General features: G+C 37.5%; 4 protein-coding genes across 7 annotated transcripts; 3 read left to right on the forward strand and 1 right to left on the reverse strand.

Annotated features, from left to right (window-relative positions):
- Window positions 1-60: 60 nt before the first annotated feature.
- LOC129577858 (dimethyladenosine transferase 2, mitochondrial) lies at window positions 61-1,844 on the forward strand. Its single transcript, XM_055465625.1, has 5 exons — window positions 61-505; window positions 576-833; window positions 938-1,087; window positions 1,167-1,318; window positions 1,397-1,844. Exons 1-5 carry the CDS (start codon window positions 119-121, stop codon window positions 1,698-1,700), a joined length of 1,251 nt encoding a protein of 416 aa, XP_055321600.1. The 5' UTR covers window positions 61-118; the 3' UTR covers window positions 1,701-1,844.
- On the reverse strand, window positions 1,722-3,921 carry LOC129577863 (uncharacterized). Its single transcript, XM_055465629.1, has 4 exons — window positions 3,892-3,921; window positions 3,019-3,199; window positions 2,395-2,491; window positions 1,722-2,311 (listed from the first exon to the last, which is right to left on the reverse strand). Exons 2-4 carry the CDS (start codon window positions 3,193-3,195, stop codon window positions 1,824-1,826), a joined length of 762 nt encoding a protein of 253 aa, XP_055321604.1. The 5' UTR covers window positions 3,196-3,199; window positions 3,892-3,921; the 3' UTR covers window positions 1,722-1,823.
- A 1,274-nt stretch (window positions 3,922-5,195) lies between these two features.
- On the forward strand, window positions 5,196-18,780 carry LOC129577857 (probable Rho GTPase-activating protein CG5521). 4 transcript variants are annotated; one of them, XM_055465622.1, is made up of 11 exons: window positions 5,287-7,105; window positions 9,742-9,852; window positions 10,619-10,636; window positions 11,195-11,366; window positions 11,459-15,512; window positions 15,598-16,070; window positions 16,150-16,297; window positions 16,374-16,720; window positions 16,799-16,980; window positions 17,061-17,210; window positions 17,962-18,780. In XM_055465622.1, exons 1-11 carry the CDS (start codon window positions 7,000-7,002, stop codon window positions 17,973-17,975), a joined length of 5,775 nt encoding a protein of 1,924 aa, XP_055321597.1. In that variant the 5' UTR covers window positions 5,287-6,999; the 3' UTR covers window positions 17,976-18,780. The 4 variants fall into 4 exon arrangements, with proteins under 4 accessions (XP_055321598.1, XP_055321596.1, XP_055321597.1 ...); XM_055465623.1 differs by lacking the exon at window positions 10,619-10,636 and having other exon boundaries at window positions 5,196-7,105; XM_055465620.1 differs by having other exon boundaries at window positions 17,061-18,780.
- A 1,065-nt stretch (window positions 18,781-19,845) lies between these two features.
- LOC129577860 (uncharacterized) lies at window positions 19,846-25,085 on the forward strand. Its single transcript, XM_055465627.1, has 4 exons — window positions 19,846-22,661; window positions 23,550-23,945; window positions 24,080-24,227; window positions 24,312-25,085. Exons 1-4 carry the CDS (start codon window positions 22,604-22,606, stop codon window positions 24,784-24,786), a joined length of 1,077 nt encoding a protein of 358 aa, XP_055321602.1. The 5' UTR covers window positions 19,846-22,603; the 3' UTR covers window positions 24,787-25,085.
- Window positions 25,086-26,907: the final 1,822 nt, after the last annotated feature.

Genomic DNA, 26,907 nt, shown 5'->3' on the forward strand with positions numbered 1-26,907 from the left:
TTTGGTATTCTCAATGAATTCTGCGGGCTGATATTGTCATTTATTTATTAAATTCATTGCGGATAAAAATGTTTAAACAAAAGTCATAGTAATATGCGGAAAAAAAATTAACAAAAAAATGCTACCACAATTTAGTCGGATTTGTTTGAATAAATTGTTTTCGAATTCATATAACAGACATATTTTGATTGGAACGGTAAAAGCGAGTACTTGTCCGACGAAAATCTACAATCACTTTTCAAACAATGGTCAATTATCCAATTTGGATTTGTTTCCAAGTGATTTGAAACGAATTACATCGAAAAAAGACATAGATCTGTATGTAGCCGATGATGATGCGGCAAATGTGATTGCAAAAGCTATTGCTCGGTTTCGTATGCCGAATGTGCCATTTTTTGAAGTCAATCCAGGACCATGTATTCTTGCAAAGGCTCTACTGCGTCACCTAGAGCCAAAGAAACTCGGTTTAATCGAGAAAAACAAAGAATTCATTCACATTCAACAGGTATGGAATATTCACTTTAGACACCCATAGCCAGCCAGCCATTAACCAATAAATTTTCATATTATTTCAGGAAGTGTCACAATTGCATAAATCCCGAATATTGGTGAATGCCCTGGAACACCATTGGTATCTTTACATTAGAATGGCTAATTTAATTCAGGAGCACAGTGAAAAACAACAATGGCACAAAGATGTTGTCTGTCAACTCTTTGTGTATTTAAAATCGAGTGATTTTTTTCGAATTATCAGCGATGTAGTTATTCAACGAAGACTGTTTGCCAATGGGCGAATCGATATTTTTGCCATAGTTCCATTGTTGGAATTCATGGTAATTTCGGCTCATTTATCAAATGAGTTTATATAAACTCATATCAGATGAAATCATTTTTACTGACGCATTTTTTTTCCCTCTTCGGTGAAATTCTATTTCAGAGAATTACAGCTAATCCGGATTCAAAATACTGGTTGTACACACAGAAAAGTTGCCTTTTTCAAATTTTCTTCGAATACGAGCTACTGGCTGAATTCCAAAAAGAAAGCTTCTTACCTTGGTTTAACCCAAAACCTGCATATGGTGGCAAGGTACTTATTATTCAATTTACTCAACATTGTCAAACGATTTGGATTTGTTTTTTTTCTCGGTCCATTTTTTTTTTTGTAGATTGAATATGATACGGATTTATTCTATTTGGTTCGAATGACGCCGAGAAGGGATTTGTTTTCGATATGTAGCCCAGGCGATTTGCCTCTGCTTCGATTTTTCGTAAATCAATGCCTTTTCAAACGAAAAGGATATGTTATCCCGAAATTGGAGTAAGATTTAACTTCCTAAACTGATTCACTCTCGGAAGGTTTGATGTTCATTATTTTTCTCTTCTCTTCCACGCTTAGGCAATGGATCCCAGGAATCGGAGTTGATTTAATCACATCGAAATTCAAGCAATCGTCGCATTGCAAGCCAAATAGCACAAATTTCATGCAGCATCTGAAGAGCCACACATTTCATGCATTCACCGAATGCGGTTCCTTAACGCCACTACAAATGTGTGCACTGTTCCAATTTGTTCAAAAATCACCACAATATCCCACATCATGCTTCCATCAACAATGTAAAGATTTTTATTTAAAATCTAAAATCGCTGCACTGTACACAACCACCGAAGATCATGGCAACAGTGACGATGAAACTGGATAAAACAACAGATGCACAGATTAATACTCTTCTTATCCGATTTTCTTGGATTTATTTTGAAAATATGTATTATTATTTGTATAAAAAAAGGGTAATAGTTAAAATTAAAATCTGGTGAGATTTAAATCACTCAAATAACTTTCCAAATATGTCATCTATATTTTTCTGTTCATTTTGTTGTGGACACTTCTCCTCCTTCCATCGTTTGCCACCCTTGAAACATTCCTTTCGATAGTAGAAAATGACTTCGGGTGCGGGTGTAGTTGAGTTGTTATCTGATGGCGTCGATTGATTGCTCGGTTTCTCAGTACTCCCGCCAAACCGTGTTGCTGTATTAAACACCTCATTCGCTGTATAACCCAGCGTACAAATAATCTCCAACGTGGTCTCGTTAACACCGATCACATTCATTAGCTCTGGTACTGGGCATGGGCCGGACTTGTCCAGCTGATAGCAATTACCCCTGAAGCTTACAAAATTGTCATGTACGCACGGATTTCGAACGCATTCCGGTATCACACTTGATTTGGGCAAAACTAGATAATTGCCTGCATTGCATGGACCTCTTTTAAAAGCTGCGAAACACTGACTGCTCGGTGGATAGAAAACATATCCTGCACAGGAAATGAAATCAAATGGAATTTAGCACATACGACATACGTTCAAGCGTTAGTAATTTTTTGTTTGTTCTAGGTACCTGGTTTACAATCGCATACCCAATCATCGCCTTGATCACCGGGATAGTACAGTTCACCATCCTTACATTTTGATGGAAATTGAACAGGCTGCTTGTGCTATGTGCGTAACAGAAGAGAAAAACAAATCAGTTAGAAATCCATGATATGTGTAATTTCCGCATCTCACATCGAATCTTCATCGTAATCAGACAAATGTGATTAAGTTTTATTTTAACATTGACACAGCAACAACAACAAAACCAACAACACTTAACAGATTGAAACCCATCACATTTTCAAAGCGTACGACAAATGTGTTACTTTGAACCAGCTGAACTTGATAATATTTACTGATAAACACCGAAAAAAAATGTATATTTTTTGCACTTATTCCCTCTTCTTCTTCTGCTTCTCCTCTTTTTTTGGATTCATACTGAAGAAAAATTAATGAAATTCTGCACCAAATTTTAACTAACATCATTGACGCATTTAAACGGCGTTTCAATGGTTTTGTGTTTTAAAAATATGCAAATGATAACAGCTGAAAATATTAACTCTCTTCATAATAGTATAGCGAATAAATGGAACAACAAAAAAAGTGCACATGTATAATGTAGATGAATTTATATATTCAAAATTCTTACTAATTTATGTTGAGTGTCCGGATTCTGCTCTTCGGATTCAGGAAAACCAATTCCTAAACCAACATTGTTACCATTTCTTGCTACATTATATCGTTTATATCTTCCTGTGTTTAATCCGTGACATAGTAATATCAAATTGAGTAAAACACATAATGCAATCGGACAGTTTGAATTCATTGCGCTAATACCGAATAAAAAAAAAACGAAAATTATTTTAAAATAATGAAGTGCTGTTGAGTTGTTGACGTGCGATCGTCTTTTGAATTCGTTGCTAAGACACTTTATTTATGATGTTGTATTTTGATTTCTCGTTTTTATTTTTTTATTCGCTTCTTGTTTGCCGCACTACAAAATATTCTCAATGGCAATTCTCACGGTCTGTGCGTATAATCAGACGAAAAAAAAAACCTAATACAAAAATTGTATATACACACAACAATTCAAATGACACTAGGCTAAAACAGAGGCGCACACAGAGAGTGTGATAGAGAGAGTGAGAGACGTAAAGTGTGAGCGAGATTGAGTTGTCGATGGCGTTGCGAATATTAAACTACTCTGAACATCTTAAAATATGAATAATATATTATTGCGTGAGAAATAAGGAATTAAAAACCAACGGATTCACGAAAATGAAGCAAGCGAACGAAAAAATTGAATAAAATAAACGTTTTTACTGAAATCAAATTAACATAGGCAAGTGAGCGAGCAAGCGAGAGCAGCGTTACATTGGCAGTGGAATATGAAGACACATACAAGCACGACACCGATTAGTTGTTGTTATAAGGAACATCAACAAACATTGTTTATTCACTGTTCGTATTCTTTCATAGAAGTGAAATATAATGAAGGCAATATGCTACCTTTTTTTCGTACACATTTATTGGTATGAATCGAAGTGGTCGTTCCGATATACATGTGATTACAGTGTTGAATTTCGTGTTTTTTTTTTGTTCATTGACAACATCTTGTTCATATATATATATATATGTATACATATGCTTCCGCACATACTTGGTCAAGTCCACAAGTGGACTTTGTGTGTGTACAGACCGAACTGTGTGGTGTGTGTCTCTCTTTTATATTGTGTGCGGTACTCATGTTTCATGGGTAGGGGGTCAAAATTTAAAAGCTGATATATCTTCAAAGGATTCATAATGTGGCTAGAGAGATAAAAACAAACATGACATTTCGATAATTTTCGTTTAGTGTATGCGGTGGCTCTAGATAGATCTGTGGTGCGACACACAGAATTCTTTGTTGAGACACAACATTATCGTCATGATGATGGTGTTGAAGACGATCGCATAGAGCAAAATCTTAATTGATTTTGTATGCCAAGAGAGAAAACCAGTTTTATCGCTCGCCGTAAATACCTAATGTATGTATTTTAAAAAAAAATATTGGTCTGTGAATTCCCGATCGCTTAACTTTGGAATGAGTGTGATGAGTGTTTTCAACTGATTTTACGTACATTGAAGCCTATCACCGTCCATATACATGGCAATCGTGTTCTTTTTTCCTCGTATTGCTGTCTTCTTTTTTTTCGGTATTTTCATTCAATGCATTATGCAACGTTAGCTGTATTGTCTGGGTTTTTCCAATTGAGTCAATTGTTTTGTGGCTCATTTTAGCTCGTTGTCGTGATAAGTAACGACACAGTGTAAACATAAAACTTGAATGATTGCGTCAAAGGACAAGAATTACGACTCACTAGCCGAAACGAGAATTCTCGTGACATGTGAGTATTTGCTCTATTGAATAAATTGAGTGCAATCGACCGATAGCTGGGTTGTGGTTTCGAATCGGGCGCGTTGTCACAGTGCTGCAATCTATCCGATTCCAATGGAATGTGTTTGAATCGGTTGCGACCATTTTTGTTACCGTCTTCGTTTCGGTGCAAACCGAACCGTGTGTACCGCATAACCGCTAAGTGTTGCGCTCTCTCGCACACACAGTACGAATGTATGTCAGCACTTTGTACGGTACATATATATATATGCGACGTAAATACAAACCTGTAAGCAGAGCACGTACACAATCACGTGCAGTGCCATAATGCCCAAAACACGCATAAACAAACACATACACACATGCATACCCATACCCACACTCACATGCACACCGCACTCACATCGAGTGAATTTCTATCGAAATATCCCCACAAATGTTTTCTCTTTGCTCTCTCTCTCTCTTCTCTCTCTCTCTCTCTCTTCTCTCTCTCTCTCTCCTTCATATATATCCAAAAACCATTCAACACAAGTTGAATGCGAATAGCCTGTGCTGTGTTGTACAATGTAGTACACAATGTCTTCTATTTGCAATTGATTTTCTGCTGTCAAGTTCACTTACCTTTCTTCTTCATTACTTCAAAAAATCGAGAAAAGAAACAAAAACTATTACTTCATTCATACAAACGAAATTTCGTTCGATTTGTGATTTCGATGTTGTTTTCATAGCGTTTTTTTTTGGTGTGGTTTTTCATTCGCTTTAAATTCATTTGTAAAAATTTCGTCTTCTGTTCGCTTCGGTTGTCGGTGTTTGTGTGTGCGCGAGAGACAGTATAAGCGATTGTTTTCTTTTTTTTTCATTCGTGTTTCGGTAATGGTGTTGCGTATATATGCAGTTTGCTTTTATGTACATACCTTTCTTTTTTAGCACTACATGAAATGCAATATTCTTTTTTTCCTCTCTCGCTCGCTAAATAATATTCGCTCAATCCGCGTTTTGTTTTGTGCTAAGTGAATTTTCAATTGTACGATATGTATTCACATTCTAATGGTGTTCCGTGTGTGTAGTTTGATAAACGGAAGAAGAAAACAACAACAAACCGAGACCGAACTGCAAGAAGCCAGCACAGTCGAAGAAGAGCGAGCAGCAGAAAGAAAAAATAACATAAGAAAATCACTTTAAAGTCAAACGTGATTCTGACGAATGTGGAATATTAAATGAAGACATTGAATTGGCCAGTTACACTCACTCACACAAAAATTGTGCAGCATGTTGTAAAATTTCGAGCTCATTTGAAAAAAAAGTTGGCAAGAGAAAGAGCCGTAACACGACGGCAGCAGTGCAGAAATATTAAGTGCATATGGTTTATATTTTCGTTTCGATTAATGGTTGAAAGTGAGACAAATATGTGATGAGAGAATACAACAACAAAAACCACCGAAGAAAGAAAAACGAGCGCAAAAATGCAATGGTGTTTCACTGTTGATTGGTATCGTGCATGACAAGAGACACCCAATAACCAAAACAATCGAACGAATTGTCATAAAAATCATACAAAAAAAATCGTTCGAAAATCGAGGACATGATCCAAACGTGTAGTGCTCTCCTCTGCCTATGTGCATGATGACAGGGAAAAAAGCAGAATCAGATCGGTCAACAACTGTAAACCGTGTTCATAGAGAAAATGATGAAGTAAAAAAAGTATTGAAAGCAAATAACTAACAAACCAAATGACAAATATTTGCTGAACGATTAAACAGCGCGAATCGCAAAGAACGCAGAGGAAAAACAAACAAACACTGAACGAAGAAACAGCAGAAAATAATCAAAGAAATAGTAAAATTGATCGATTGTGTGCAATTTGATTTTATATCTATTTATATTGTTTATAATATGTGCATTTGGTGACTGACCACACAGTGCAACTTGATTTCCAAATCGGGCATTTGTTATAAATCGTTCGAAATACCAAAAAGTAAAAAAAAGAAAAATATCGGGTGTGTGTGTACGCGCGCGTGTGTTTGTCTACGTGTATGTGTCATATTTTTTTCTGTTTTACATTCGACATCGTTATCCATCGTCCATTTCTTGCACTGATGATTATTCCATACCTACGCGCTAACCATCGTTCAGTGCTCATTTATGTAATTAGAATTAGTGTTGATGTGTCAGAAAACCACAACATAAATTTCTGCCAATAACGTCGTCGACGTCGTCGTTGTTGCTGTCGCCGTCGTCGTCGTCATCATCATCATGTTCATAAAAAAGACACATGTTGATGTTAAAAAGTTGACATCAAAGATTCAAGATAGTAAAAAAGATACGGCATCTCGATTGCGACACCTCAAAACCATATTAGGTAAAATTAAAAGAAATTGACACCAAATTTCCGCCGTTGTTGCTGTTGCTGCTGCTGCTGATTTGAACAGACGCTGTGTTTGTTCTTCATCATCGCGTGTTTTTCTAAAATTACAAACCCTTCTGTTCCTGGAACTAGAATTTTTTTCTTCTAATTTTCTGTGCCATTGTGCATATTGAATAAGCCTGTTGTTTACTTTTCGTGTTACACACTGAACTCGGTATTTGTGTGGTATGCGCGAATAGGTGCTTGATGAACGAAAGCTCTAATGAGAAATTCTCAATTAAACGAAAGCCATAAGAACGAACAACAGTCATAGCGAAATTATTGCGATAAATTTCAAATGAATGTGTGTCTAATTTGTTTTCTTTCAATTTTGTGTGTTTCATGTGACAACGCAGCAAGTTGATAAATGCAGGTGATACATAGACCGATCGGAATGAGCTTCAGCATTTTCAAAAGTTGATTTGGTATTTTGCGGCAAACAAAACCGAAACGATTCAATCAAATGATGCGTGTTTATTGGTTTGCACATCAAAAACCTGCATCTTTCAATCGTTTCCAGTGGGTGGTGGTGAACACCTAAATGTTCGATTCTTCTTCGTGGTTTTCTTTCATTTGCGTGTTTCGTCCACCATTTATTTTATTCCTTTTCATTTGCAAAGCATTACTCATAGAGAAGAAAAAAAGTATTCAACAATTTCTGTCATTTGCATCGGTGCCAATCCATAGAGTTCGATTGTGTTGTTCGTTTGAATGTCTCTAATATGCGTGTGTGAAACAGCGATCATCGTGAATATATTCGAAAATTACGTCTGTTTACTGATTCAATGAAGTCGTTTTATCCACAGGTGTGGAATGCTTTTGCATACGGATTGTGTCATGTGCGGGTGTGTATGCATGTGCGTATGGCTGTGTGTGTGTGCATGAGAGAGTAAGATATGAGGCTGTGGACGTTTGTTTTTGTCTTGTGTACATGCTGTCGCTGCCGCGACGATGACCGCTTCGTCATCTCTTTAACTGTGAGAGAGAGTCATAGTCGGTTTTTTTTGGAATGGTTTGCTATTGTTGCGCGCGTTATTTCATCGGATATAAGCGATATGAATGTATCTGAATGTGAATGGTGTGTTTGCATGTGCCAATGTGAATCATGGCTATTGTATTTATGCCTTATTCCCTTCTTTTTTTTCATTTCGCTCGTTGTTGTTGTTCAGTTGCCATTGGTGTCTTTGACTTTAAATGGGAAACATCATGATCCGACGGTTTATTATACTTTACGAAGAACGAAAGAGAGCAAATATTCGATCGCGCGCTCACTCACTATCACACTCTAGGCACAATTCATTAATGTTATGTTGTTCAATGATGCTAGAGTTGAAAGACTAGATGAAAACCTCATTGTGGGAACCGTTCATGGAGCAATGCCATACACTCTAGTCAACCATTTCACGGCTTCTTTCTTTTTACTCCATTTTTCCATGTTTCTCTCTCTCTCTCCTTCTTCTTCTTTCTTCGTTGCCTTCAAAAAACCACATACTTTGCACAAACACTTTATTTACCGTTTTTCGCCAAGTGTCTACGTGTCTATGCTTGGTTGCCGCGCGCGCTGCTTGCCATCATAACTGAGTGTGGCTTTTTTCCGCTGCTTTGTTTATTTATCATTTCGTGCCGATACTTTCATATTCAATTTTCAGAATAGAAAAAAAAACAACACCGAAACGAAACACAGAAAAATACTTCAAAACATTCAGATTTACTGTAAAAGTTTTTTTCTTGCTATGTGTGCGCATCGTGTACACTCAATGTTTGCTCATTCTCTCTCTCTCTCTCTCTCTCTCTCTCTCTCTCTATCTTTCTATCTCTGTTTTTGTCTGTAATTCCGTGATTTTCATTCAATTGCATTGGTAAACAGTTTACTGGCCTGTTTCATGATGTTTCGGTTTAATTAGCATGAATTTTGTATCCAGTGAATTCAGTTCAAAACCATGCAGAATGTGTGTATGTAGTTTGTGTGACGCACTTTCAATACGTTCCCAGTATACTCTCGGTATTTGTTTGCCTCATTGTTTGGCCAATTTATTTTCAGCAAATTTACTGCATGCCATTCTAAAATGGTTGTAATGCGCTCGCTATTTCTACTGCGACATTTGCCAAATTGTAACTATGCCAGCTGATAAGGTTTTTTTTTATGCGTTGACATTCAAACCAATCGATTCATTTCACAACGGCTGAAAGTGTTTTGTACCCATTTGCTTTTGTTTTACTTCCCTCCTTTTGCTACGCCGTTCGTTTCATTTTCTCTCTCTATCTATCTCCCGGCCCATTGTTGTTTTTGTTTTTGTTTCGATGGTAGAGGTATGCGAACGCGTTGTTCGCAAATTAGCCGAGCCTTGTTAGATCTCTGCTGCCCTAATTTACATTTGTCTATGCCATAAAGAACAAATAACGACGACATCAGCAGCAGCAGCAGCAGCAGCAACAGCAGTGTAATATCATTAAAAGTGTCACGGTTTGTGTGACACAGTATCAAGAGCTAAATATGTGACCGTGACTAATGTTAATTTGTCTTTCATTTTCTTTTCTTTTCTTTTCGATTTGTTTTCCCTATGGCCCGACGTTTTCTTTTCCATTTGCAGAGCACGTTGATATCGATGAGGCGAAATCAATTTTCGAATCCAACTACAGCCATGTCTATTTCATACTCTATGACACATTTGTGCAGGCTGAAACGAATTTGCGGCAAAGAGGTAAGTGCTGATCCTGCTCGCTTGAGCTTCACAACACATTCACTGTGCGTGTGTATCAATAATGTTCAGTTTATGTTGTCTTCAATGGTGGAAGCGTGTAATTTGGATGGCGTGTATCTTATACATATATTCACAACACATGATCGTTTAGTATGCCACAGCAAAATAATAAAAATCAATATATAATAAAATGCAACACAAAATAAAACAAGCAGATAAAAAAAAACTGTCAGAATTAAATGTATAAATCGCTTACACTAATGAAAACATCTCTCTCTCTCTCTCTCTCTCTCTCTCTCTCTAATACATCTTCGCCAAGAAAAAAAAAACGCCAAGTACTTACTTTATATAGAGAAAAGCAAATAGAATTTCATTTTAAACGAAAATAAAAAAAACCTTGTGTATTATATTCAAAGTATATTGGCAAAGAGTTACACTTGAGTTAACACATTTTATACATTCTGCATAGCTGATGCATTTTTTAAATTCTATACAAATTGTATAATCCGTAGAGTGTAGATGAGAGAGAAAACCAAACAATAACAACAGTAGCAGTAATCGATTTGCAATCACAATGTACAATTGATTACTTTAATCAGAAATCGTTAAAATGCTCAAAAAATATACTACTACTACTACTACCACTATTTATATCTATTTTATATTTTGTTTCTCTTTTTCTTCCTCTCTCTCTTTCTCTTTTTTTTGGTTTTTGTGTTGTTTTCATATATTTTTTGTAAAAAAAAAACTGGAAATCGGTGTACAGAAAATTTATTTCATCTGGGTAAGTGAAGGATAGCAACCAATTAAAATGCATTCTTTGGCATGCTTTGTTCTTTACCACTCATTTTTTTCATTCCGTTGTTGTGTTTGTTGTTCACCGCTCTGCTGATAATCTTTCCTAATGCGAACAAATCTCGCGTTTATTTCATTCTACCGAATGATGCTTCCATAATAACAAATAAAACAATTAACAAAAGCGTAATGATTCTGCAACTCTCTATATTACACATGTGTTATTCATCCGAACGTTTTTTTTTCGTGCATCTGTTACAATTTTAATTCGTTTCCGTTTGTAATTTTCATTTTGTTGTGTTTTTTTATCGCTTCTCACTTTGGAATTTAATAAATTATCTTCAATTCATTCTATTATGTACTAACAATGCTTCACCTACTAATCACATTGGCACTGTATATTTGGATATCGATTAATTTGGTCATAGTTAAGCACGCCTTCCTTTTTGTTTTGGATGATTGCATGATATTAGGAATGTTATGGAAATTTTTGGATCCAATTTGTTTTAATTAATTTGTCATTATTGTCGTTACGTCGAATTTCTAGTACATAAAGCGCATCGAGAGGAGTTAGACGGATCACTATGGCTGCTGGGGAGAATATTGCACCTGTTGCCAGAGCTTGTGGCACGACGATGGCAATGCCATTCACTCGGCCGGGTGATGGCCAAATTGCTTCATCATGGTAACAGTGCAAAACTGAGGAGGGAAGGAGTGAGGTATGTATTGAAAAATGCAAACATTTTTCGTTTTCAAAGAGAAAAAAAAATTGAAATTTTTTTATTAATTGATCCATTGGTTTTTGTTACAGGTTCTTTCTACTTTGGTATCAAGCTCTTTGCGAAAATGCACCACCGCATGTGCATCAGATGTTCACCGAGCTGATACCTGGTTTGATAATACCGCAGAAGGGCCAGATTGGTTTGGCCGAAACGGAATTCGTCGCTAACGATTTGATGAATCATCCGAATATGAAGGGTGAAATGGGAGCATCAGTGTTTCACGATACAGGCGCTCATCCGGTACGTTCACCGGAAGCAACACCTCTACTGCCACCGGCCAGCAATGAACGAACGGCTGCCCCAGATCCACGTGATGGCCTCGAAGTGCTGCTCGACGGGATGCTTCGGGCGACGGGCGGTTTGCGTTGGCGTGACAACACACCGCAACGGCATATGCGATCATTTGCATTCCTTTTACAACGATTCAAAGAAGTGTATTTGCCGTTGATTTGCCCGAATTTCGACTATTTTACATCGATCTACGAGCCAAAATTAGATTTGCCCGTGATGCGAACGGTAAGCAAACGTGAGGAAGTGATGAGCTCATGTGTTGTGGTTCTAGTGAATTGGGTGTCAATGTATACACGTGATAAAATTAGTAACAATCGCATTTTTATGAATATCGAAGATGATTTAACCGATCATGCAAATTTTATGTCGAATGCCAAATATATCGGTTATATGCAGCCGCACCTCATAAAAGACGTTCTGTATTCGACACGTGACAACATCAATTTTGTGCATGAGGTGTATCGACAAGCATTTTTATTAAATTACAATACACGCGCACAAATTGGTGCGATTCGAACGGCAATTGCCACGTACAAGGAATGGATGAGTGGGACGCCGCCACCATTCCTATTGGAACCGGAAGACAATAGCGGTAATCATGATTTAGTGCCTCGAAATCAACGGCTGCGAACCGATTCGTATTTGGGCGCCATTACAAAGGAAAATCTTTTGATTCGTGCCGGATCTCAGAATGTGCTGCAAGTGTTTGTCACCAATACGGCTAACGTGTTCATGGTACAAACGGCACATTCAAGCGTTGTACTACATTCGAAATCCCGCGAAACGACACCGCTCGATGAACAGACTGATGTGTGCAAAAGTGTTTTGAATATTTATCGCACGATGGTGATGAACACGAAAATGGATGCGAAAACATGGGAACAATTGCTGCTGGTGCTGTTGCAAATAACCGCTGTCATTCTGAGTCAAGCGCCGCCAAATTCGAAGCGAAACAATTTGGGCGGCCGTTTGGCACAGCCCGTATTTCAGACATTGATCGTAACATGGATTCGGGCACACACAAATGTGCCAGTTAATCCAGGATTGTGGTCGAAATTTTTAAATGTCCTCTCGTCGTTGACACATCGTGAAGAATTAATCATCGAATGGAATAAAACGATGCAAACTTTAACTCGAGTCATGGCGCGGCAAGTGTACAATTTGAATTTACAGGATCTTCCATTGGATAGATTGGCCGAACAGAAAGGCAAACGAAGACGTGGCGCAGCTACGCAACAACCATTGGAAAGTAGAGAGAACTCTAGTCTTTCAAATGTCACAAAAACAGAAATTGCTGATGAAGCAACAGAACAGCCGTACGAAAGCTCAACAACCGGACGTCAACGCACCATATCAGGGACAACCACCCTGAATCGAAGCTATAGTGAAGGAAGTTTAGCACCGACACGTAAATCAAGAGCACGACGACGGAAAACACCATCAAAAGTACCTACGTTGCCGAGCAATGTTGAGAGTTCACTCAATAAAATCTTATCCAGTGTACCGTCAAATCTTAGCGTAAGCACCGAAGCATTGAACATTTCGAAATTGTCGCAAAGCGGTGATGGATCGACACCGTTGCGAAGAGCCTTGTCACTCGATTCGATTCGTCATCATCCGTTGGGCGAGAGCACCAGAGGATCCAGAACACCGTCGCCAACCGCATCGAACGGAATCGAAGGCGGCAGCATCAAAGACACTATTCAAATCGATATGTTGGCAGGCGATTCGAGTAGCATCGATACTCAAGATGACAGCAATATTCCGTCGGCCGATCGCCGCTCGATTCTGATGGGAGGCACTGCACGCGGTTGGCTGCCAGACGTTGCTGCTGTCATGTGGAAACGAATGCTTGGCGCGCTCGGTGACGTCAACAAAATTCTCAATCCAAAATTGCATGCTCAAGTCTTCAAACACCTTGTCGATATTACGGATAGTTTGATAAAAATTCGACAGAATCAAGGCATATCAAGTGATAATCAAAGTACTCCAAATCCACCGACTCTGGTGCCGCCAATCGGAATTTTCTCATCATGGTGCTATGGCGCATTGTCGTTGGATTATCAATACAGAGATGGAAAATTATGGGCCTTACAAATGCTGTGTTCGATCGTGAAATATGGACCACCATTGGGTAACGATCAGTTGCCGTTGTTCTATCATGCATTGCATCAGGCGTTGACTGGTGAAGACAGAGCGATGGCATATACTGTGCTCAAATACTTGGGTGGACCACGTTTTTTGAGCTTACTTCTACCCGGTCATTCACTACTGTTGCTCGATTTGGTTCATGCATCAACGGTCATTCTCACATCGACCGAAACAAATAACGTTCCAAGGGCCGAAGTGACGGGTTTGCTCAGTTCATTGTTATGCTTTCCAAGAACATCGTTGCCAAAGCAATTTCTACAACCATCCGAACCGCATGTTACACTTGTCGATTGTCCCGACATACAAGAGCATGTGTTAAATGTAATTTTACGTTGTGCACGACGTGAACCCACTTCGAAAGCGAGATGCATCGCAATTTCAGCGCTCGCTCAATGGGTGCTACAAACATTGGGCCAATCACATCTATCCGACAAAGGATTCCAACAAAATGTCCCTTACAAGGGACAGCGATCATCACCCGGCAAACAAACACCACAAAATCCACGCATCAAAGAAGCGATTCAAGTCATTTTGCAAGCAATTCAATTCAAACATCGAACAATTGCACGTGTTGCGGCCGAATCGTTGAAATTATGCGCGGACAAAGGCAAACAAATTGCGGAAATCGATCGTTTGCCACATCTGATAGTCAAATCAATTTGCATTGCATTGGAAATTCAGAATGTAACCCATCCGAAGGAGAGTGATAAACATGTACTGACGGCGTTGTTGCTGTGTTTGGGAGAGTTTTGTATGTCGATTCCGACGAAAATTTTAATACAATCCCTTTCGTCAGACTCACCGGATAATTTGGTGTTGATTGTGCTACGGATTTTGCATCAGATCGGAACGGGAGCTCAAACGGATCGTATTAAACTGTTTACACCCGATGAAGATTTCGATATGACTATTATCGTGGATGACGTTAAGTTGTTATCGTCCAACGAAGCCAATTTCCAAACGGCTGAAACCACCCAAAATTGCATCAATGCGATTCGTTTGTGCGCCAAAACGGTGGCCATGCATTTGGTCACGAATTTGGGACATTTCCCAATGGGTATCGGTGCATCACGCCTTAGTTCGATTGTTGATGAACACGATGACATGGGTCTCATACAACAAAGCGTCGATTCAACGGTTGGCCCACGCGATTCCGTTGATTTAACCTCACAAGTACTTAATGCCTCCAACTTACAAATGTTTTTGTTGAATCCATGTCTAGTCGCCAGTTTCATTGAATTGTCAGCTTTAAAATTACCCGGTGGCGGTATAACGGCTGGCCTTGTGACCGCTGATCGGCAGGTGCGCGTGTTGCTGCGTGATTTAAATGGCAAAGCTTGCTGGGATGCTAGCATCTTGTATCGTGAACCAAAAATTCAAATCACAAACATTGACAATATCGATGAAAAGCCTAATTTACAAATTGGAGCCAATCAAGACAGCAAATATTTTATGGATAAAGCACAAATTGCAATGAGCCATCATGGTGCTAGAAATTTCTTAGTTGGCGCATCGCTTGATCCACTAACATCAACCGTCGGTTTGCCATTAAATCCACGACAACACACTCTGCGTCATCGTCCACCGAATCAATTGCCGCTTGCGAACGACTTGGCACCGGATCTAGATCAATTGGATGATGTAAGTTCAGTTGGAAATGCTCAATTCTTCGAATCAATTTCGTTATTTAATTTTCAAATTGTGTTTTTAATTTAATTATTCACAGCTGTTGCAATACATCGGTCACACTAGCCCTGAATGCCTGGAAGATCCATGCTCATTTTTGAATGCAGCTGCTCCAACGCCATTAGGTTCACATCTGGAGGCGCAAACCATATCGATAATCTTGAACCAAAAATCATTGGAACAGGATTTCAAAACAGTACAAAGTGCTCAAAATATCAATATACCCGTGCGACTCTCACGCGAAGACCACTTCAGTCGAACCAAAAACGACGGCTCTCGATCGGCTGGTAACAGTTTGATCAAGAGCGATACGCAATTCCATTATTGCAAATTGCTATTTAGTCAATTGGGCTTGGCTGGTTGGGAACGAAGGAAACGTACACATCTTCTGATTCGAACCGACAAATTGTTACGAGAACTACGGAATTTGGACATGCAACGCTGTCGCGAAACACACAAAGTGGCAGTGATCTATGTGGCCAGCGGGCAAGAGGATAAAAATAGTATTTTCAGGTAATTTTTCGAGCGATTTTCACTCCTGTTTCACTTTCTAATCTTGAACGTGAATCAATGATTTTGTTTTCGTTTACAGAAATTCCTGTGGCAGCAGTACTTACGAAATGTTTGTGTCAGCATTGGGATGGGAGGTCGAATTGGAATCGCATAATGGATTCTTGGGTGGTTTGCCGCGTCAAGGATGTGGATCAACGTCACCTTATTATGCAACACCATTCTTTGAGGTAATTGATACCCATGTGATGATCATTAAAATTATTGAATAAAAAATGAAGAAAATCAAAATCATTTTATCTGCAGGTCATTTATCATGTGGCAACACGAATGCCATACGATAGTTCCGAAGCGATTTTGAATAAGACACGACATTTGGGCAACGATGAAGTGCACATTGTGTGGAGCGAACATTATAGAGACTATCGCCGTGATATACTGCCAACGGAATTCTGTGATGTTTTAATTGTGATTTATCCATTGAAAAGTGGGCTGTTCCGTGTGACAGTGAATCGAAAGCCAGAAGTGCCATGGTTTGGACCACTCACCGATGAATCGATCGTCGGAGGCGCATGCCTGGCTAATCTCGTCCGTGCTACCGCAATCAATGCTAGTCGAGCTAAACGTTCATCACTGCCATTCTACCAACAATTGTAAGTTGAACGCTTTTTTTGTGTCACATTTTTTCCGAAAAAGATTCTTACGAAACGAATTTCGTCCCATGATTTCAGCTATGAAGAGCGAAAACGTTCACTGGATACGATCGCATCGCGACACAAAGATAGCAATACATTTGAAGACTTCACATCACGTGTATACAGTCCATTGTCACTGAGCCATAACATACCAGCTAATCCAAATAGTTCGCTTGCATCAGCAATGATCGACAACAGCTATCGCAATCAATCGAAAAGTGTGTACACTTTCTCCATAAAAAACATCAAATAGAAATTATAAAACGAAATAACTAACGTTAAAACTTAACATTTTCAGAATGGAGTCAGCCACAAGCTGAATCGACAAAACTATCAGTTCGTGACATTCCAAATCAGATAATAAGCGCTGTAAATATTGACCATCCATCGCCTCGGCCACATCGTAAATTGCATCCGTTTAAGAGTGCGCCGAAAAAGCATAGCCAAGGTAATACACCTCCAGAGAGTCCAACGCTTCCCGGTACATTCACCCGGAAATTTAAGTAGAACAGAAATGCGTGTGTGTTTGTGAAGCATGTTTAATTTTAGTGGCGATTTTGAGATAGTTTGTGTCTCAAAAATGCGTTGTATTGAAGTCGATTTGATTTTTTTTCTTGCGTTTTTTTTAAATGTATCTTTGTCGAACGGTATTCCATCTGTCAAAATCTAATGTTATTTATTCGAATGGCTCTTTTTCTCACTCTTTCTCTCTGTATTTGTATCTCATCCTCTTGAAAATGATAATTACTTTTTGATCTACCGATTTTGATAGCTTAAAATGTTGAGATGTAATACCGTTTGACAAAATTATCAGCTAACGAGCATTGTTCTAAGCATTAAAAATAGAAACCGTTTTTCTTTTGTGGGTGCGCCCTTTAAAATTCCATGTAATAAATATCAATGATGAGTGTTTATGCGGTTGACACGAGGGTCAATGGGTTTTCCAAAGAATTAAAAGAGATGTAGAAAGATTTCTGTAGCGATAACAAAAGCATGAATTCTCGAACGTTGCTAACGAGTTATGCAACGTTCATAGTTTTTTTTTTCGTATTAATTTTTACATAAAAAAAACGAAAATTGTATAGTTTTGTTGCATGTCCGTTTGTTATTGTCAGAAAAGAAGTTGCAATTTTTCAGTCGAGTATCACATCAAATGCTGAAGAAATTTATTTTTCTCCCCCTTTCTTTTCCACGTATAGAAATAAACGGCTAAAATTATGATTTTGAAGAGATGATGAAAGAAATGCGAGAAGAGATGATGAAGTGAGAGATAGAGAGGGAGAGCGAAAGCGTGTGATTTTATTACGAAAAAAATAATCAACCAACCAACATTTGCGTCCATATTAACAGACATCCAAAATTTAATTTATGATTAATTCTTGGTTGTCTCTGCGTCAAATCTTATTTATTACTATGATTATTATTTCATTCTTTTAAGAATAAGCTAACCAATTTTCGGTTTAATTTATTATGTTCATGTTAGGCTAATCCCGTTCCGATTTTTGTTGGAATTAAAGCTTCACTCTGTATAATTTATTATTATTATTAAAGGCAAAATGTGGCAAGTTTTCACTTTTATTTTTTTGAAATATTGTGAGACAATTGATTTGAAGAGAAAAAAAAAGATTTTTTTTTTTGGAAAAGAGCCAATAGTTACGTGAAGGTACCGCCACGCTGCGATAAACATTCTATTTAGTAATTCGTCGTAACAAAGAAAAAAAAAGAAGCAGAAGTAAAGATAAAATGTGTTTCATTCTCCAAGCAAAAAACTACTACTACTCTTTTGACTTTGTTTTTTTTTTTTATAACCAAAAGTATTTACATCACACAATTTCCAATAGCCATTACGATACATATAACAGATATCAAGAAAGAAAAAATTATATATATATAAAAAGCCGCAAACATTTATGTATATTGTATAGATATAGCAACAATCAATATTTTCGAATTGTAAACTATTTTGACAGTATTTTTAAATTTTTATTAAAAACAAAACAAAAATTGTAAACAACAAATATCTCGTAAAATCCATTTAATTGAATTTCATTTCGATCACTTTTGCCCGTAAGCGCTACAATTGTAACGACGAACATCTCTCTGTCCCCTACCCTTCTCAGAATCCTAGTTAAAACTCTATATATATTTAGGAAACTGTAGATAATTCAATTCTTTTTGTTTATTTTTGTTTGTTTTTTCCTTTGGACATGAACTTTGTACGATGATGTGTCTTTCTTTCGTAAGTCTCACAGCGAAACAAAAAAAAAATCAAGAGAGCGATTAATAGGAAATAAGATGCAAAACATTTGTATGATAAGGCACTGAGCGATCAGAGGATATGAATTTGTACTATATATTTTTATGATGAAATTAACAGAGAAAAAAAAATAATTGAAGAAAAAAAGAATAAGAGAATCAAAATGTTTTTTAACATTTATATTTTGCACAAATAAAACGAAACAACAACAAAAAATTACAACAACAACATTATCAGTATAGACAAATTTCCGTTTAGTTTATAGAGTTCAACAATTGATTCTGAATGATGAAATGTTTTATCATTTGCGTTTATCCGACGAAATCAAATCGAATATTCGATGAACATAATGTGATTTCTATTCGAGGGAAAAAAAAAATGAATAAGAATCTGAATAAAATGAGATTTAAAACATAGACTAAGATTGTGTGTTTCTTTGTTCGTTGTTTGGAATGAATGGAAGTGGTTGGGCGCATTTTTTGGTAAGTATTTCCACAAATTTAAATTCGGTTTAAGCGAACTTTTTTTTTGACATACATATATCAGCCGCTAAGTATATCGCGTTGACTGTTATCATGACCTCATGCCAATGTTATTCAGTATGCGTATGCTGCTTTCAATCGAAGAGACCCGTTTTATCTGCAGCAGAAACAAAAAACAACAGAATTTTGAACGGAAATTCGAAAACCGATTAAGTGTGGTATTTTTTCAAAAAACAAACAAATAAAATATTTTATGAAGCTGCTACGAATTTCGTACTACAGACACATCAATTGAAATTTTCCACAAAATAATGTCGGTGCGTGTCAGCACCAGTTCGACGGTTAGTGAACAAAGCTATTTTGCGAATACATTACGTTACATTCGATGTTGTGTGTGTTCGGGAATTGCGTGTCAATGGTGCGTTAATGTTTAGTGCGTTTTAGTCTCATGGCAACCAATAAAACGACGACCCACGTACTGTGCTCAAAATCGACCAACATTTATCGTGCAGCAATTAAATCAGTCTTCCCTGTTTGAAACGAACGAAAAGTTGGCCAAAAATACCTCTTTTAGCGGAATGTAGTGAATGTACCTACGGAACGACCAAATTCCAGTTCATTTAAAGTGGTTGCATACAGAATTGTTATCGACGATCATTTTCAAGAAAGAGAAATTCCTTTACTACTCGTTTTTCGCCTCTCGCGAAAACAAAAGCAACATGTTTCGAGCGATAGTTACATGCTTGTAATCAAATGCATTGTGGAAGAAAATGTTGTAACGTGCAAATGTTAAAACAATGGAAAATGCATTTCAAAATCATGCAAATAAAGAAAAGAATTATCATAAGATTTATGAATTCTTCAGAGAGATTATTTTCAGCATTCGTTTTTGTTTTTGTTTCATTTCATCGCTAATTAGCCGTCGGTATTCCAATTAATTTCAGTGGAAGTGTTAGTCGGCTCCTTTCGAAGGAGTGTCGCTCCTTAATGGTTTTGTCCTGTTTACAAGCACCATTAATTTATCAATACTGAATGGAATATACCGTTAATAAATATTCACCTACATGCAAAGAGCAAATATGAATCCATCGTTGATTTTTCTTTCATTTCTCTGTCGCTCGCACTCTGCTATTTCTGACAGAGTTATGGATATGCGATGACCGAATGAGCATAGAATTTTATTTTTGTTTACCCATCATTTGCTCACTCTCGCTCTCATTCTCAACGTTAAATGGGAGCCTTTTCACCCAAACAGTCAATATGACACAGAGAGTCGAACCAAAGAGTGAAAACAATAACACAAGGAATAGCACAAACGAGAGCGCTAGTCCAACGACAAACCGAATCAAATAAATTATTCGTTCATTCATTTACATTTCGACTAAACAGCGAATAATGATGATGTCATTTGGAATTATAATACAATTCTGTCCGGTTCAGTATGCTAGAGGTTTCGATGTATGTATAATGGTTGAAACAACGAAACCATAAAAAAAATTGCTTTATTTATGTAGTCAGCATCGAATATAGACAAAAAAAAACAATATAACCCTGGCTTGACTTTCATGTGTGGTGGCGTTGAAAATCATTGAAATTGATCGTTGAACAATGGCATTCGGATGACAATGATTTCACCATGTACTGGGATTACATATCTCAAGAGACATATGGTAATGTTCCAATGGCATTAAATAATTGTCACCTCATTCCTCCAGCTAATTGATTGAGCACTCTGACGAGTGTAATACACCTGAAAATCCACCAAAGAGAAACAAGAACGATATTTCAAATTCATTATCGCGATACAAAGTTTCCATTTGGGCCGCAGTGTGTTTGATTTAATTAGATTGTGAGATGTTATTACTTCATACATTTTAAGTACATCGGTTGTATTATTTCCATTGCACTTTGTGCGATCAATGCATTTTATTTAAAATATAAAAATGTGCGAACGAAACAAAAGCCGGAGTAATCCGTATGAAATGCAAAAGTTCAACGCGGTCTGAGTGAAACTCGTAAAGAAGTTAATAGCTCAACAAAAATAAAAACATAGTAAATGTGTGTGCCGAAGGCGCGAATGCTTGGAGCGCTCAGAGAGTGCGAGTGAGAGAGAAAGAGAATGCATGCGTGTTGTGACCATTGTTATTGCTCTATGATATAGTCAGAGAGCTCGCGCTTCACTGCTACTTCTAGTGCTACGGCTCCGTTTTCATGTGGTTCCCACCGAATGAAGCGTTTCCAACGCCTCGTGGATGTCGCTGTTGTTGTTGTTGCTGTTGCTGCTGCTGCTGCTGCTTTGAACGCAGCTCACCAGCCATATCGTGAATGAATTACAATAATAAGTTTATTTTGTGTTTGATGGCGTCACACTCGTAGATGGATTTGTAATGTGCTCGCTGCGACTCGACGCGTGAATATGAGATTTTGGATATTGAATAGAAACAACGGCAACAACAACAAAATATAGAAATATATATATTCTACAACAAAAACAATCGAGCACTGTGTAAACAAATATATTCCGTTGATTTCTTTGATGTAGACGTTGTTTCACAAAACGTCCGGAAAGTTAGTATTTGATCGCTTTTAGAAGTGGAACGAATGCTCGCGCGGCATTACTGTTCGACATCATATTTTACGCATTTTACTCGGCCAACAACTCCTGCTGCAACATTTTAATTTGCTCGAACGCACTCACCGCCACACCACACTGTTTCTTTTTTCGGATTTTTATGGACACTTTCTACGGGAGAGGAGAAAAAAACACTCCGTTTTTTTTTTTAAATGTGAAAACACTCTGTTGCGAGCGCACACATTGTGACATATTCCGGATTCTAAAATTCCCGATATTTATGTGTTTGGTGTTTTGTTTTGCTTCTTTATTTCTCATTTCAAATGCAGCGTATTAATTACCAGTGAACTACGATTGGCGTGGTTTTCTGTGTTGTTATTTTGTACGTATCGAATGAAATGGAGTGAAAAAAAAACTGTGATATAATCGTAAACCAATTGTGAAAATATTTGGTGTAAATTAAATGAAAATTAAAAAAAAAACAGTGATAAATTCTAACGGGAATAGTTGAAAAGAAAACACTCTCAAACATGGGCAATTACATTCTAGTGGAAAAAGATTCAAAAGTAATGCAAAAGTGCTGGAAATGTAAGTGTCAATCAGTTTAACATTCCATCTTGTCATTGCGGTGGTTTTGATCTCAATTTTGTTAACGCAATTTTATGACTTTGAATGAACTCACGAAAAATTATTGAAATTTTGAACGGAATTCCTTAAATGGATATTCATCATTTATTAAATAACATCCAATGACGTCGGCCTCAAAGCATTACTGTTGATACGCAAAATCGAAGCGATTCAAACTAAAATCATCATCATTAGTTAGAATGACAACAAGTAGAATGTGTTTTTTTGTGGTTGGTTAATTTTTTTCCTGTTCCGTTCATATAAATCAATAAGTAATCGTTGGGCTTCATCGATCTTTGACTGTTCGAACATCGTGTCGGCACGGCTGGCTTAGCAATCTGAAGTCAGTGTGAAATGTGAAGGTTATTGATGTTGACGAGAGCGTGAATGAAATGAGATATGTGTGATCAGTTTGATTGAAAGCAATGAGTTAAGAAGAAACGAACAGAACAAAAATCGTGTAAACAACATACTAGGAGAGTAAATTCACTGGCGATATAAAGCCCACGCAATATACAAGACACAAGTTTGTATAAATATACAATTAACTCTTCAAGATCGCGACAGCCGCGGCGGCAGTCGCAGCGGCACCGCCATTTGTGTGGCCAGCCGTTCAAAACCGATTTGAATTAGACCAGACCCACAACAGAAAACACACATATATTTCACTTCATGACATCAGTTACGATCAATTCACATCGTTATCGATGATATAAATTGGGCATAAATGCCAACAAATCGATATTATTGCACATCGTTTGCGTTTATAAATTGGAGTAATAGATCAGTGCGCACGGATTTGTTTATATCACAAAAATCAACTCGCGATTTGTTTATTTTCTTTTTCAGGGGTAATAATCATACTACTGATCTTGATTTTGATCACCTGTTTGTTGTCATCGTATGCATTTTCTGCGTTGGTCGTAAATTTTCATGATAATTGTGTGCCCGGCGCACAATTAGCATTCAAACGAATCCCATCGGTTGGCACAGCATTGACCAATTCGACGAAAGAAGAGGCTGAATTTTATGGGAAAAAAGTCACCGATTTGTATCATGAATTTAAAACGTATTACATGTCAAAGGAATTGAGAGAGAATGATGAAAATAATGCCCTGGCCAAAACGCAAATTTATCAATTTCTTGACAGTAGACCAAACGGATTGCGCAGCACCACCGAACGAGCAAATCTCTCATATCTCACCGTCACAATTCCAGCAAACGATTCCGATTTCTACACAAACTGTGAGTAAAACGCAAATGAATGGACTTTGTTTTGTATTATCGAAAGTGTGAATCTTGAAATGATGTGATTTTTTTCTCTCTTTCCCTCTTTCTCTCTCTCTCTCTCTCTGATTTTTTTCTCCGTTTTACGGTAGATCAAATAAATGAAGCGAGTTCAAGATGGGGGGACGCCGATACGTGCTTGATGTACTATTACTTCCCAGTCGTTGAAATCACAGCAACCATTGTTTGGATCGTATTTATTATGATAAGTCGTCGTGAGGATGAGCGAAGTGCCTTTAAGTATGTGCTGTCGTTAAAATTCCGTATATTTCAAGCAAAAACAAAAACTTAATGAGTTTCTCTCTTTTTTTTTTCTTCAAATAGAACAATTCACAAGGCATGGCGTTTGGTTGTACCGGCTGTGATTTGTTTTGCCGTGTTGGCTATTTGTTGCTGTTTCTACGCGGGATATTTAAATAGCCATTTGAATGCGTATTGCGATGAGTTCAAGCAAAAATTCGAAAATCATGAGATCCCGTGCGATTTCCACATAAATCGGTTTAGCATAAAAGACACTACGGTATTTGCACCGGCCACCAATTATAACATGGCAAAAAGTGTAGCGTATGCGCGGATATTCCTATGGCTGTTGGCCGGTTTTATAATGTTATTGCGTTGCATTTTGGGCGCCGACTTTGAAATGCATGAAGTTGAAAATTGCACCGAACAACTGGGCGCCGCTTTTGATCCAGAAACCGATTTGCCTAGTCGCGTTAAGTTCATCGATGACGGCATCAAGCGATATTCACGTGAACGTGTTTACAAACCCACTACAACTGAACTTCAGCGTCTAGATTAATTGACAACACATTTACCTCAAGTTAACTCCTTTTTTTAAAAATAATAATTGATTTTAACTAGCGGTAAATCAAAACGACAAAGATAAAAATGGCCGGATGTGGTTATTAACCGAAATACCTTATGTTTCGCATTAGATATTGTCGTTCAATTTGTCTCTCACTTTAATCTAATCGTACAATTAATACTTAACTAGTCAGTACTTTTTCCATTTCAGTATACAGTTTTTTTTGTCTAATTGTGTAAGAAGTTTTTTTTTATATAAAAAAATAAATGAAATTGATGTGTTTTAATCTAAAAGCTTGTGTTGAATGTGGTTGTGCTTTTGAAAGTTTCTTGAAACCTTTTAAATGCGCTCACAAAACTTTTTCGAGGAAAATTGGTTTGATTTTAATGCCGTTGTAGTGGTTTCAACTGACAAAAGCCACTTCGAACTATTTGTTTAAGGTAAGAAAATGACTGCGTTGAATGTGTTGGTCTTTCTTTGGCATTTGCATATAACAAAAGACACGAATCCGTGATTATTTCATGTTTGCCCGAAGGGATGTACGTTTGTGAAACGAAGATTCTTGACTGAAGTGTGGCCAATAGTAGCTCAAAGTATGTACAAAGCAAATCGACTATGATACTCTTCTATGTTTCTTTGTGCGGAATTGTTGTGCACACAACACAAATAGTCAATGCAATTGCATGTACATTTCAAGAGCAGTATGAGCCGCACGCAGTGGACAACATTCTATTGCATTAACAATGGCCCATTAGTTCCGGCAAATTTAATATGGTGATTAGCGATTAAACATGCAACGCAATGCGAATGGTGCATTTCTGCACCAAAACGAAATCATTCAATATTTGATTGGATTTTGTTGTCTTCTTATTCTTAGTATTTAAAAAGTGTGATTACATCTATCTGACGCATCTGACAGTATAATGCTAAATGCAGCGAAGCAATCGCGGCTTAGTTCTTCTTGCTATTATTCGAACAACGTTGTGTATAACAGCAGTTTTGGATTGGACCTCTCTTTCTCTCACTCGTTCTCATCGCGAATTCTTTCGTTACCTTTTTCTTTTTTTTCGTTTCCGTTTTTTTTCCTCTCTTAAACATAAAAGTTCTATGCACTTTTTTTTGTTGTTCTTTCTAAGGCAGAGAAACGAAGCCAGAGAGAAGGAGAGCGAGCGAAAGACATGGAACAAGGAAAATAGAAAGACGCAATTTGTGCAAACGGAGCAAACGATATACAGAATCTTTTTGAAGAAACAAAATGAATATCATGGGAAACTTTATTCTATTTATGTTATCGTATTGTTGAATCGCCTTAACTAAGACATCGTTGTGCATGGCTGCTAAGACAATTTCAGAAGACAATCACTTCATTCTTTTTTTTTCTTGCCTTAATGTGAACGGCTAAAGGAAAAATGAGCAAAAATCGTACAAATGTCTTTGACTTGAGTATGAACTCTATATGTTCTGACCGTCTGTGCACATTTCCCCGTCCAAAAAGATGGAAAATGAAGTGGAAACTTCAAAGGAAAAAAATCGCATTTAAATTCGATTGCATTACGATTAATCGGCTTTGCCAAAACGAAAATTTTGAAATGAAATGCACTTCAATTAGATTGAAATTCCCCGAAAAGGCGGTCACATTGATTTTTTTCTCTCTCTCTCTCTCTCTCTCTCTCTCTCTCTATCTCTGCAAAAACCGAAGCTGCTTCTCATGAGAGACTGTTGTTGCACCGATCACATATGATTTTTCACGTCGGCTATGTGTACAGACATTGGCAATGACAACGTGTCGGCAAAAATGCCGCATTCATTTAAATACATTGTGTGATAGATGTGCAGCATCCAGAAGTGTTGGTCGCATAAATCGGCAACTCAAAATCGGACCCATTGTAATGCATATATTTCGCACGAGAATGGAATCGACGATACGCAGAAAGAAAAAAAAGGGAAAAAAACACAAATGCACATACACATACTGAAGCGGCAACAAAGCGGCTGCCAAACACACCAAAATCATACACTCAGCTCACTACGCGTGTATTACGCGCTCGTAGCAAAGCAAAGCAGCCGAGGCAGCGAAGTGTCTGTATAAAAGAGGTGCACGGTTCCGTTCGCTCT

The sequence above is a fragment of the Sitodiplosis mosellana genome, unplaced genomic scaffold, assembly GCF_009176505.1.
Source record: "Sitodiplosis mosellana isolate CC-2019 unplaced genomic scaffold, AAFC_SMos_1.0 Smas_scaffold_6226, whole genome shotgun sequence".
Taxonomy (NCBI): domain Eukaryota; kingdom Metazoa; phylum Arthropoda; class Insecta; order Diptera; family Cecidomyiidae; genus Sitodiplosis; species Sitodiplosis mosellana.

Coding starts and splice junctions, on each gene's coding strand:
- LOC129577858 (XM_055465625.1), top strand. CDS start 119: ATGCTACCACAATTTAGTCGGATTTGTTTGAATAAATTGTTTTCGAAT. Junction 506..575: donor AATTCATTCACATTCAACAG/GTATGGAATATT, acceptor ATATTATTTCAG/GAAGTGTCACAATTGCATAA. Junction 1,319..1,396: donor TATGTTATCCCGAAATTGGA/GTAAGATTTAAC, acceptor TTCCACGCTTAG/GCAATGGATCCCAGGAATCG.
- LOC129577863 (XM_055465629.1), bottom strand. CDS start 3,195: ATGAATTCAAACTGTCCGATTGCATTATGTGTTTTACTCAATTTGATA. Junction 2,492..3,018: donor CGGACACTCAACATAAATTA/GTAAGAATTTTG, acceptor TTACGCACATAG/CACAAGCAGCCTGTTCAATT. Junction 2,312..2,394: donor GGTATGCGATTGTAAACCAG/GTACCTAGAACA, acceptor TTTCCTGTGCAG/GATATGTTTTCTATCCACCG.
- LOC129577857 (XM_055465620.1), top strand. CDS start 7,000: ATGTTCATAAAAAAGACACATGTTGATGTTAAAAAGTTGACATCAAAG. Junction 16,721..16,798: donor CTGCCATTCTACCAACAATT/GTAAGTTGAACG, acceptor CCATGATTTCAG/CTATGAAGAGCGAAAACGTT. Junction 16,981..17,060: donor CTATCGCAATCAATCGAAAA/GTGTGTACACTT, acceptor TAACATTTTCAG/AATGGAGTCAGCCACAAGCT.
- LOC129577860 (XM_055465627.1), top strand. CDS start 22,604: ATGGGCAATTACATTCTAGTGGAAAAAGATTCAAAAGTAATGCAAAAG. Junction 22,662..23,549: donor AATGCAAAAGTGCTGGAAAT/GTAAGTGTCAAT, acceptor TTTCTTTTTCAG/GGGTAATAATCATACTACTG. Junction 24,228..24,311: donor GATGAGCGAAGTGCCTTTAA/GTATGTGCTGTC, acceptor TTCTTCAAATAG/AACAATTCACAAGGCATGGC.